Raw genomic sequence first — 13,298 nt, forward strand, 5'->3', positions numbered from 1 at the left:
TTGGACTTCCTATCAACTGACTGCTGGCTTGAGCTCCTTGGCTGGGTGTTCCAGTTTCTCCCATTCATTTTAATAGAAGTGGCCCATCTCTCATAAATAGTCTCTTGGTCAACATTTTTAAATGTATATTGTATTTTTTAAATTTGTAGAAGCATTTTAAAATAAGTAAAAAAAAAAAAAAAATGAATCTAATGATTTTAAATGATTAAAATCTGTTAGCCTCAGAAAGTGCCCTTATTTGAAGAAACACCCACATGTAGACAGACTGCCGTGGCAGCTATACATTGAAGACATTTATCAAATGGTTTTTTTGTCCAAGGTTTATAATGTTGATGACATTTGCCTGAAATTTTGTTTTCAAAATTTGTGTTTACTTAAAATATGTCCTGATTGTTTATTGATTTGAACTTTGTTTATTCATTCACATCAGTGTCACAGACTGTTAGACATTTCATCCTGTCATGTTTTGCATTTTCAGAATATCCCATACCCCATTGACCTTCCATTGGCGGGACGAGGAGTTGACTATCCTCTATTCTTTGGAACAGCAATATTTGCCTTTGAGGGAATTGGAGTTGTACGTTTTTCTTTTACTTGACAATATTTTTGTAGACACCATAGAAATGTTATTTACATTATGAAAAGTTCAATTCTACTATAGGTGTCTGACTCTCTTTTTCATTTACAGGTATTGCCACTTGAGAATAAGATGCAGAATCCCAGAAAGTTCCCCATGGTTCTGTGTCTGGGCATGGGTATCGTCACCACCCTCTACATCTCTTTGGGCACCATTGGCTATATTGGCTTTGGAGAGAATATCCGGGGCAGCATAACTTTAAATTTACCTTTGTGTTGGTAAGTATCTGTAATGTTCTCCAACAGAATTAAAAGGATATTCCATCTTTAATCCAGTTTGCATGTACAGAAATGCACTCACAATGGAAGTTTATCATTGGCAGTGTTTATAATATGGTTTTGCTTCAGGACCCAGATCCTATTTTGGATGTCAAGTGGTGGCCCAAGAAAGAACTAAAATATTGTATTGCCCCATAGACTTTGATTATAAGTGCATAGCTATCAACACATTTTTGGTACAAAATTAATATTTGGGTGGAATCTTAATTCTTAGACTTACAGATTTCACATTTCTTAGTTTTTCTTCTGTGAAACAGCAAAGGAGAAATTTAGTAGAATGTCCAAGTTGCCCTCTTCTTTACAATGAAAGTCGATGGAAGCCAGGTGCTTTTAAGCTAAAAACAAAAAGCACCATATAAGCACTATACCAGTCGTGCACTATATTCCAAGTGTTCTGAAGCTATATGACAGCTTTGTGCAAGGAACAGACCGAAATTCAAAATGTCATTCACTGAATATCTCTTTTGAGAGCAATATGACATTTCACTTTTATTGTATGGAAAAGACCATAAGAGCAGTTTAGGCATTCTTCTATGAATATCTCCTTTGTGTTCCACAGAAGAAGAAAAAATTCATACAGGTTCCATAAGGGTGAGTAAATTATTTATTTTAGGTAAACTATCCCTTTAAGATCTGATGTAACAAAACAACACAAAGTATTAAAATACTTGCAAACAAGTTTTTGCACAATGCTGATTTTCTTTGTCATACTTTTAAACATGTTTTTTTTATTTGTTTACCTAAATTAATTGTGCAGCACCCAAACAATTAAAAAAATCAAGCCAACTATTTAAATAATTAATGGATTATCATAGATTTTCCCTGCACGACATTTCTGATTCAGTATGACATAGAGACAGATTATTTTGTTTTAAAATCTTGTAGTGTGTTTTTTTTTTTTTTTTTTTTTGCCATAAATTTGGATTTTGTGAAAATAGGCCTTTAAAGCTGCTGTGTCAAAAGGTGTTCTTGGGCTGGGAAGCTAGGGAAAGGGTGTTTTCAGGCATTTTGAGGCTTGTTAATGGTGAATTAAGATGACGCATTTTTAACAAAGTCACTGGGCACAAGTGAACAAAAAAAAGCTGACCGGCAAACTCCTTAGTAACTGGGCACATGAGTCTGTCAGCAGGGCGATATCTATAGGGAATGGTGATGTCAAAGGAGATGGTGTGGGTTTCATGCAAATTGCAGAAGCAGTTGAAGAGGAGTTAGTCTTCTGTCCACTTGTTGCTATTTGTAACAGTGCAGTGATTGATGTCCCTTGCACTAAGAGCATATTCATGTTTATTGAAGATATCAGTGATACTTGATATTTTTCATCTCTCTCCATTAGACTGCTGATATTTTTCTTTTAACAACAATTAAAGGCTATAAGACAAGCTAATGCTTTCTGTGATAACAGATGTGATTTGACATCTATGGCTGCTGAAATCAGAAATGCACACATTCATCACAAAAGAACAATGATGTAATGGGTATTTGATGCTAACATGTCCATTGACTTTATTTTTGTCAGCATCAATATTTTAGGTACAAATTTGGAAAAATTAAGGGAAAGTTTTTTTTAAAGTGCAAAAAATCCATATAGTTTCTCAAGTAATGCGAGTCATCATATCAGTATGCATAATACTTTAAGTATCGAATACTTAGCAATATGCTGTTAAAATATTTTGAGGTGGTATATATGATCACAGTGCAGGACATTTCAACTTCCCTAAAGAATTTCATGCCAACTAACTGTACACATCTTAAAATTTCACCTCTGTCTCTTCTGTAGGTTATATCAGATCGTGAAGCTGCTTTACTCTTTTGGAATCTACATCACATATGCTCTACAGTTCTATGTGTCAGCAGAAATTCTCATCCCGCCAGCAGTGGCGCGGTGCAATCCCAGGTGGGCGTTGGTGGTGGACATCAGCATCCGCGTGGCTCTCGTAGGCCTCACATGTGAGTCGTACTGTGTCAGATCACCTTTAAATGTACCACACCAGAGTACAAAATGTACTTTTACAGGAAGAGGCATACATTTGAAATACCTTGGATTTGATTTTCAGGGGCTTTTTTAACTTAATGAGTCACAATTTTTTTCTAACCATATCTAAAATATACAGCCATGGCCAAAAGTATTGGCAGTGACATAAATTTTGTGTTTTTGCAAATTTTTCTGCTTCTGTTCACATTGTTTCTAGATTATTGTGCAGAGTGATCATATGTATGGAGTGGTGGTGGTGTAGTGGGCTAAAGCACTAAACTGTTACACAGAAAGTTGTCGGTTCGGTCCCCACTGCCACAACCATTGTGTCCTTGAGCAAGGCAATTAACTCCAGGTTGCTCTGGGGGGATTGTCCCTGTAACAAGGGCTCTGAAGTCACTTTGGATAAAAGCATCTGCCAAATGCTTAAATGTAAATGATCAGATGCATTTTAAATAATTGCAAAAATCTTAATTGGCCAAAAAAAACTTTATCACAAAATCTATCCTAAATTTCAATTTTTTTTGGTCATGGCACAAAATGACCAGCATCATTTCACTAATCATATCAGCAGCACCTGGGAAAGTGTGAATGAGTGCTAGTCAGGTGAAATCACTGTATCATTCTTATTGGATTATAAGAGCAGACAGATTGCTATAAAAGGAGGAAAGAAGTGCTTCCAATCATTGTGTTCTTGTTAGCATTGGTTACCTCTAAAGAAAGATGTGCAGCCATCATCGCTTTGCATCAAAATGGCCTCACATGCAAGGAAATTGCTGCAAAGAATATTGCACCTGAAAGAATAATTTACCGGATCATCAGAAATTGGAGAGAAGTTCAACTGCAGTGAAGAAGGCTTCAGGACATCCCAGAGTGTCCAGCAAGCACCCAGGACTGTCTCCTCCTGAGGAGTCAGCTATGGAATCGTGTCACCATCAGTGCAGAGCTTGCTGAATATTGGCAGCAGGTTAGTGTGAGTGCATCTGCATGCACAGTGAGGCGAAGACTTTTGGACAATGGCCTGGTGTCAAAAAGGGCAGCAAAGAGGCCACTTCTCTCCAAGAAAAACATCAAGGACAGACTGAAATTCTGCAGGAAGTACAAGGATTGGACAGAAGAAGACTGGTTCAAAGATATTTTCTCTGATGAAGCCCCCTTCCGACTGTTTGGGACATCTGGAAAATGGATAGTCCGGAGAAGAAAAGGTGAACGCTACCATGAGTCCTGTGTCATGCCAACAGTGAAGCATCCTGAGACCATCCATGTGTGGGGTTGCTTTTCATCCAAGGGAGTGGGCTCTCTCACAATTCTGCCCAAAAATACTGCCATGAATAAAGAATGGTATCAAAATGTCCTGCAAGAGCAACTTCTCCCAAAGATCCAGGAGCAATTTGGTGATGATCCGTGCATTTTCCAGCATGATGGAGCACCATGTCACAAGGCAAGAGTAATGATGAAGTGGCTCGGATATCATTACATTGAAATTTTGGATCCGTGGCCAGGCAACTCCACGGATCTTAATCCCATAGAGAACCTGTGGTCAATCCTCAAAAGGCGAGTGGATAAACAGAAGCCCACAAATTGTGATCAACTCCGAGCACTTCTAAGGCAAGAATGGATCACCATCAGTCAGGATTTGGCCCAGAAGCTGATATTCAGCATGCCAGAGTGAATTGCAGAGGTTATGAAGAACAAGGATCAACACTTTAAATATTGACTCTTTGCATATATTGGGCAGAATGTTTTTGCCAATAAAAGCCTTTAAAACTTATGAAACGCGTATAATTGTTTTCCAGTATACCATAGAAAACATGTGAAAAAATAATCTACAAATACTGAAGCAATAAACTTTGCAAAACACAATTTATGTCACTGCCGATACCTTTCAGCCAATACTCAAATCACCAACATAAAATCTCAACCAGAATAATTTATATTGAAACTTTTTTATTTATTTTTACCTCTAATAGCTTCGTAATTTAAGTCATTATAAGTGATTTCCACCATTTGACTAATTTCCACCTGAATGAATTAGACCGCCCCCATCCCCTAATACACAAGCCCTTTCTCTGATATCCTGCCCTCCAAAAACATGTCAGCAACCATGTAAAATTATTGATGTGATGATTGGTTAAGTTTCCTGACTCTTTGTTGCTGTCTACTTGGTTTTAGGGCTGTCATAGAGACAAGTGTATTATCTTAAGTCACCTATTTCTGTACAGTTTGTCAGGATATAGGGACATCTTATGTGTGGGATTCCTGGAACAAAAAGACATTGCTTACATCACCTTTAAATCAGCATTGATATTCTATGCAGTTATGTGTATAGCATTGCCTGTAATAGGAATTGAGATCAGAATATTAAAATAGATGGAATATTAATCAGATGCAAATCAAAATCATTTTTGTAACATTCAGTGGCATTTTTTTATCCAAGCTCTGGTTAATTCTGACCTTGAGCCACAACTATTTCCACACGCCAGCAGTCTTTCAGCAAAATTTATCAGCTATGAAGCAGTTCGTCATAAGGGGTGCGCTTGCGTCAAATGTTAGAAGCGTTTTCAATGGCTCATTTGCTTCGGTACGTGTTTGTGCGAGTTGGCAAAGTGTTTCCCTTTCACCATGGCTCAAGGTTGTGTTCTCTCACTTTGCAAAGCATTTTTCATTGTTAGATGAAGTCTGTTTTTATCTTTTGTCACCTTTTTTCGAAAATAAGCAGGACCTTGAGCAAAGATGTTTTACGCTCGTGATTCAGTGGGGTACTGAAATTCAATGTGCTCTGTGTTATGATTCAACAAGGTGTATGTGTCAGGTAGTGAAGTAATGGCAATCATGTGCCTCTTTTGCTGTATTTGGTGGTAATCCTGTTTGAGTCCTCTGAATGCAATATCTTTAATAGCATTGAATGAACGTCACATGCTCACTGACCTACCTCACTGATTTCTGCACAATGGCCACATCACAGGCATTTAGAGCCCTTGTATTTTTAGAAACTTCTGAGGCTTTTTTTTAGCAGTTTTATTGATTTCCCTTCAAACACAAGAGTGTTCATTCCTGTTTGACACGTGAGGTGTGATCTCACATGCTGTTCTGCTCTGATTGTGTTTTCTTCAGAAGGAGGCAGTATTAAACACTCATTCACCCTGAGCGGACACCCTGTTACCATGTTAACACACCTTCCACATCCAGGAGCAGCCTATTAATCTTAATATACTTTACGAAGTCTCCAGGGCCAATGGAGGATATAGCATACAGCCTACATACAATACAGTTTTCTCTGTTCAATTTTCCTTTAATATTTACAGTATATAAAAAGCAGCACTGTGTTTATATTCCACAAACATTCTGGTTAGTTCTTTGTTCTAAAACCCCTTAATCTATGTATTAAACTTCTGCAATTAATTCATCTTGAATGACTCCATTTAAAGGAATAGTTCACCCAGAAATGAAAATTCTCTCCTTCAGTCCATCCCAGATGTGTATGACTTTCTTTCTTCAGCAGAACACAAACAAACATTTTTAGAAGAATATTTCAGCTCTGTACAATGCAAGTGAATGTAGCTAGAACTTTGAATCTCCAAAAAGTGCATAAAGGCAACATAAAAGTAATCCATGAAACTCCAGTGGTTAAATTCATGTCTTCAGATGTGATATAATAGGTGTGGCTGAGAACAGAGACTATTTATGAAGATGGGCCACATCTATTAAAATGAATGGGAGAAATTGGAACGCCCAACCAATGAGTTCTAGAGCCCAACGGTCAACGGATGTATAAAGGATGTCCCGGCTTACAGGTAAAAGAGCCAATCACCTTTCAGGTACAGACATTGCCTGGCAATCAACTGGAGAACGTGCATGCACATTAGCTATACAAGCCGGGAAACTTTGGCTTTTTAACATTATATGAGGTGAAGAAGCACAATTTATGATACCATTGATTTTACTGCTGATTTGAAATATGTTGTTTAAACGTAAGCTTTGCCGTTTTTAAGATTTAGGTGTTCCCTCATTCAAGTAGATAGGAGCTGCACTGTCATGACTGGAAATAGCCTCCTGGCAGCATTCCAAAATGGCCGACAGTGGACTGTTGTTGAGCAACAGATCAATATTTAAGTCCTTTTTTTCCTATAAATCATCACTTTTACTTCCTTCTACATCTCCTATTTTTTTTTTTTTTTGGTGATTTGGATTTTTCATGCATATTGCCTCCTACTGGACGGGGCTGCTTAAAGTTGGAGATTTATAGTAAAAAAGGAATTACCCTCACCTTTCATATCACTTCTGAAAACATGGATTTAACCACTGGAGTCGTATGGATGACATTTATGCTGCCATTGTATGCATTTTGGAGCTTCAAAATTCTGGCCACCTAATGCTGCGCACCTAATGCTGCGATTGGGCAACCTGGTAAGTTGTAAATACAAATTAATCTTTAATATTTGTCCACTTCTTTACGATAGAAATGCTACAGTCACTGTAATTTCTTGAACAAGAACATGTGGACATCAAAACATGCAAACTCAGAGCGAGGGTTTACAGTTTAAGCGTCACGCGCGTAAATTTCGCTTCAAACTTTTGTTTTTTATGCGCGTCAATTTCGCTCTTGACGCGCGAATGGATTCAAAGTGGTCAAGCGTATAACTAGACGCGGTAGGCGCGAATTTGACGCGCTATTCGCGTCCGGTGTGAACACAGCATTACACTTGCATTGTATGGCCCTACAGAGCTGAGATATTTTTCAAAAATATTCATTTTTGATCAGCAGAGGAAATAATGTCTGGGATGGTATGAGGGTGAGTAAATGATTTGTAAAATATCATATCAAATATGTATTTCATCATCTATTCATTTATTATTATTTTAATAATAAAAAATAAAATGTAAACTTTTTATTTAAAATATTTTGTTAATATTACATTAATTTCATATTAAAATGTCATTTAAATTCCATTTATAATTTAAATATTTATTTGTATTAAATATTATTAATTATTAATACATTTTAATAAATATTTTTTTATTTTATATTTTTTATATTTTTTTTATATTTAATTTAAATATTAAATTAATATAGAGTTTTAAAATGTCACATTGACTAGGCATTCAAAGTGTAACTGATGATGTTGCCAACATAATATTTGCATACTGAATTGTGATAGATATTCCTTTTACTTACATCTATTTAAACATCTGTGGCAGCCATTACACAGCAGAGATGGTGCTGCAATAAGTTTTGATGAGTAATAGACTGATTTATTGGTTAAGCTGATAAATAAGAATATATGCCATTCAAATAAGTAGACCATAAAAATGACGATTTAAACAACTTAACGCTCAAATAATTCCTGAGTTCTAACAGAAGAATTAATGTAAGTACTTTTATAAAATTATAAGCTTCACATTTCTGCCTTTTTAAACCCTCCAAAAATTGGCCCCATTCATTTCCATTTTAAGTGCCTCACTGGAACCTTGATTTTTGCTTTTTTTAAAGAAAAGGAGGACGAGTCAAAATAGTTTTTTTGTGGTAACCAACATTATGCCACAAATGCTGTTGATTGAGCTTACTAGTGTTGAAACCAAAATATTCCTTTAACTCGCCCTTGTGTCAGTTCCAAAATCTACCAACGGCCTTTATTTATTTTCAAATTTTTTTTAGATAATAAAATATGAATTAGTTTTGTATGATGGTGGAATGGTGCCATGGGTAAAAAAAATACTTTGAGAATAAAGTCAAAATTACAATAATAAAGTCATAGCACTACGAGATTAAAGTCTGAATATTTCAAGAATAAAGTCAAAATTAGGAGAATAAAGTCATAGCTTTCACAATTCACATCACAATGACCAGAAACATTGTATGATTTAACCAAATCATCCACATCCATTTCTTGCATTGATGAAGCTGCTGGCTGTCATTGTGATAATGATGCATTGTCTTACAAATGACTTTTTTTTACATAAATGTTCATGCAAATGTATGTGTTATCACACCAATACTTCATAACACTGAACAAAGGTTTATCCAGGATTGGAGAAATCAATATCTGCCCTGTGTTTTTGTCTTTTTTGCCTTTTTTTTTTTTGGCTTGTGTAGACCTGTTTGCTTTGAACTGGTTTAAAGCAGAGACACTAAAGCAGTATTGCACAGGGCCGTTTCAGTGGTCGTGTTAATGGCTCTCATGCATGGAGAAAAAATTGTCAGCATTTAGGTGTTGGCATGGAATCGGATGTGAAGATCTGGGATTATATTTGGTTGTTAGTTAAAACAAGTTTGTTTGTATTTTGCAAACACTGCTTGATGATGTCACTGGCAACATGGGGCTGGCCCCGTGAGGAGCCATTAGTGTTTAAATCGCCTGGGGCATTGTACATTATAATATTTAAAAACAACTACAACAACATAATTTAGCTCTTGTAAATAGAAGTGAATAGAATTCACATGTGACACATTAGTCGTGATTTGAAATGTAGTGCATGTTGTTTATCTACTGTCCTTCATGTCTTTTCATACATGACCCAATATCAAGACGTGACGTTACACATTAAAAGTGTGAATGGCTTACTCTCTGACCTTGAGGTACATTGGTTCTATGTCATTCAGCAACAGTCAACACAACATCGCACTATTGTACTCCTCTCTAAAATGAAAAAAAAAAACATAATAATCAGAACTATACTTTGCTCTATACGTTTAATTAGAGAGCTAATAAATAAAAGGGACACATCCTATTCACAATGAGTCAAGATCCTCACATTTAGATGAAATGAACAGGACAAAAGAACTTCGTTATCATTTTTAGCACATAATTGAGAGAACATAAAACCCCAAAGCAAGCCGCCTTTAGAATGACACATTGCCTTGAAAATATATTTGTAGTTAGTGCAGTCTTTCTCTTCAATGCATTGCGTTGAAAACTAGTTATAAAGCAAGAAGTTTCAGGAAAAGGAGCTGTAAAATTCAACGGGACTCATTGTTTTAGGTGAAAATGATGTTAATCAAGACACTAAGTAAATAATGTACAGTCATACTGACAAGGTGATCAGGACCCCAATGCAAAGTGGAGGGAATTTGTTTTATTGCTGTACATTATCCAGCTTATTTCATTACCAAATAAGAAAATGAATGGACATGAAAGATTGGTTTTCAGTGGCACCAGTGAAATTTAGCGGTGAGTATACAGTACAAAATAAGTTGACCGTGTCGTGGAACCTTTGCCTCTAATGTAATGACTCACTCTCAAGTCTTGGGTTTTTATGCCATAAGATAAGACTTTATTAAAAACATAAAGCCAAGGTGGTCCATGGAGCATCTGAAATTACAGATCAGAATCATGCATTTTTATACAGTTTCTGCTCCCCTTAACACTTTGAGGGATGGCCTCTTCATCCAGTGAAATCTTCTAATGCCTCCCTAGTTTCATCTTTGCCGTCTCCCTTCCAGCTGGTCACCTTTGGCCCCAACTTGCTGTTTCATCTCAATTCTAGCACTTGATAGCGCACATATATCATTTGCCTGTTTTGGTAATCTTGGCATTATCTTCACCTGTCCTGCTCATTAAATTATCCTATCAATATCCACATGCCCACCTCCCTTTGGACCCTACAAAGTTTGATAGAAAGAAGCTGTAATTCTTTCCAGAGAAGCCAAGCTGCTACAGGTGGTGTTCCTTATCTAAAACTCCTTACTCATTCACTTGACACAGGCATCCTGTCTCTAAGGTCTCCTACATTCTGTATTATATCAATTCATTTTCCCTTGACCTTACAATGAGAGAGACCGCAAGCTAAGCTGTTTTCTGACTTTCAAAGTCAAAGTACTCTGATCTAAATCATAACATATTAAATTAATAAAGGAATGATTATATATGTAACATACTGAATAATATTGATAATGCAGCTTATCATAATACATTGATTGCACATTGTCATTTTTAGATCATTGCATATTGCATACATATTAATTCTATTATCAAAAACAGATTAACTGAACGCTTAAATAAAAATATTCCATTACCGCAGAATGCTGGGATTGACCAATCAGAAACAAGTATTCCATAGAGTCATGTAAGAAAAACAGAAAAGACCAAATTTCTTGGAAAATTATATTACTCATCATTTTGTTAAAGCCTTGAGTACATTTGTATTTTTTTATATATCAAATCTAACAAGCCAAAGGCAGAATAAAAACTAGCAGGGAAAGGGTTGATTTAGCAGATCAATTACAGGGTGTAAGGCCTGTGATTATGGGTCGTCAGCTTTCTGAATTTTAATCACATGGGATGTGAGTCTCTGAGGTGAAGATATATGCCATCAAACCACCTTCACAGTTCATCACGCTTTGTGCTGGGCAGTTACAAATGGGCATGTTCAGGAGAACCTCATCAAAGCTTGTGCCGACCGCAATCTGTTATCATTTCCTCAGAATACTTTGACAAAGTGCTAGATGCTCGACTAACCATTTAGTTGAGACGGTCTACAGCTACCAGACATTTTCAGCCATTCATCACGTCCTCCATTTGAATGTCACTGACTTCAGGTCAGGATTGTGGTACCAACAAATACATTTCTACTTAACGCGGCTAAGTACGCGGCCCTTCAAAACAGCTGTCAAAGCTCACTGTCGTTCTTTCTTCCTCAGTCTGGTTTATGTTTTCTTTTATTATGTAATTGATTTGACTTTCGGTGCCTTGTGCCAAAAATCAGCCTCATTTATTAGATTTAAAGTTTTTATTTACTTTAAGTTTTCACTCTTGACTTTTAGTTTAGTTTTCAGTGTTTCTAATTTCAGTTTAGTTTTAGATATAGGACCCAGTTTTTTATGTGTTTTGTCCCCTACATTAATACCTGCCCCATCACCCCAAATACAAAGTCTGTGACAGAGTAAAATCTGACTGCTCAAGACTTCACATGCATAACTCTGAACCCCCCAATTTTAGTACAAAACCAAAAATGTGGGCTATGTCCCCATCACTAGCAAGTAGGTGTGTCGTTAAGGCCACGCCTATACAATCTAGAGGGAATCCAGTAAAACGATGCAGAATCTTAAATTGAATGAGGCACACCCTTGCATCCCTATAGATTTGACTTTTTTTTTAATCCTAACCCATTCCTCATCCTCCAGGACTAAATTCAAGTCTCTCTCCCATAACCTTTTAAGAGATGTTAAAACCCCATCCCCTAGACTCTGAATTAGCCAGGAATAGTATGCTGAATCCTCGTGACACTTTCCAAAAGCAGCAAGCACCATCTCAAGAGTGTCTGCCGCTTTAGAGGGCTGTGCACTACACCCAAAGGTGGTACAAAGTAAATGGTGCAATTGTAAGTTCATGAAGAATTGAGATCTGGGAATCACAAAAAGGATCTCAACGCTCCATTATCATACAGGTCACCCATCGTAGCAACTCCTTTCTCAATCCATTTTGTCCAGCAGAAAGGGGACTTGTTAATGCACAATTTAGGGTTTAAACAAATACTTTCGGCAATGTTCAGGTAAATGTCCAAATTGAACACGCGGGAAACTTTTGTTCTCACTAAATGCATGTGCAAGATAACGGGATGTCTTTACTTCTCTGGGCAACTTGGTAGAAATATTTTGCAATGGCTAGATAGGGGCAAGGACCTCCTGTTCAATAAAGAGCGAAGGAGGAGCTCTCTCAGGTGGAAGTGATCAATGTGCCAAATGCCTGAAGAATAATGGAAAAACTAAATCTTGGGGAGACCTAATCCACTTTTGTCAATTGGTCTGTGTAACTTATTAAATTGCATCCGGGGACGTTTACTTTTCCAGATAAAGGATTTAGCTATACCATCAAATTGTTTACAATAATAGAGTTTAATTTAATAAGAGATACATTTAGTTTTTGCTTTAGTTTTCAAAAATGAATAAAACACTGTGTGAGACTAATTTAATTGATTTAGGCAGATTATCTTAAACTTGTTTCGATGACTCCTCAATACCCCAATATTTGTGCTTTTGCCAACTTTTGTCCTGCGTTGCATCTTTACTGAAAGTTTTTGGTCCAATGGGATGGACTTGGTTTAATAAAGCAAAGCACAGAATAATGCATAACGTTCCTCTTTCTGCTCAGCAGTTTGCTTCAATATTCACTGTGTAACATTAGCATCTTAAGTTCTATCTTAATTTTTTTTCATTCTGAAGTCAAAATCAAACACTGACGAGAGTCTGCATTGGCTTGTTGAGGAAAGAAAGGACATCATTAAGAGTGCCTTTTTGTCTTGGAGATGAAGAGAGACTAAGTGTCTGCAGCATATGACGTCTGATTCTTAGATCTCCAGAGAGTGGTTAAGAGTTTCAGAGTACAGAGAGAAAAGATCATTTTTTCACCTTATATGACCACAAGTGTATGCAGATTCAAAAGCCAGCAGTGGCTGAGCTGTGCTAATAGCGTGA

The 13,298-nt window shown here is 36.7% G+C and overlaps 1 protein-coding gene across 1 annotated transcript in view; it reads left to right on the forward strand.

Annotated features, from left to right (window-relative positions):
- The window catches only part of LOC127662995 (proton-coupled amino acid transporter 1-like), a 46,842-nt gene that overhangs the window by 9,374 nt on the left and 24,170 nt on the right, over window positions 1-13,298 (forward strand). Inside the window, exons 9-11 of the mRNA XM_052154366.1 lie at window positions 479-577; window positions 689-855; window positions 2,693-2,862. Coding sequence (XP_052010326.1) covers window positions 479-577; window positions 689-855; window positions 2,693-2,862 — 436 coding nt within the window. The remainder of the gene's footprint in view (window positions 1-478; window positions 578-688; window positions 856-2,692; window positions 2,863-13,298) is intronic.

Source organism: Xyrauchen texanus, chromosome 23 (assembly GCF_025860055.1).
Source record: "Xyrauchen texanus isolate HMW12.3.18 chromosome 23, RBS_HiC_50CHRs, whole genome shotgun sequence".
Classification (NCBI taxonomy): Eukaryota; Metazoa; Chordata; class Actinopteri; order Cypriniformes; family Catostomidae; genus Xyrauchen; species Xyrauchen texanus.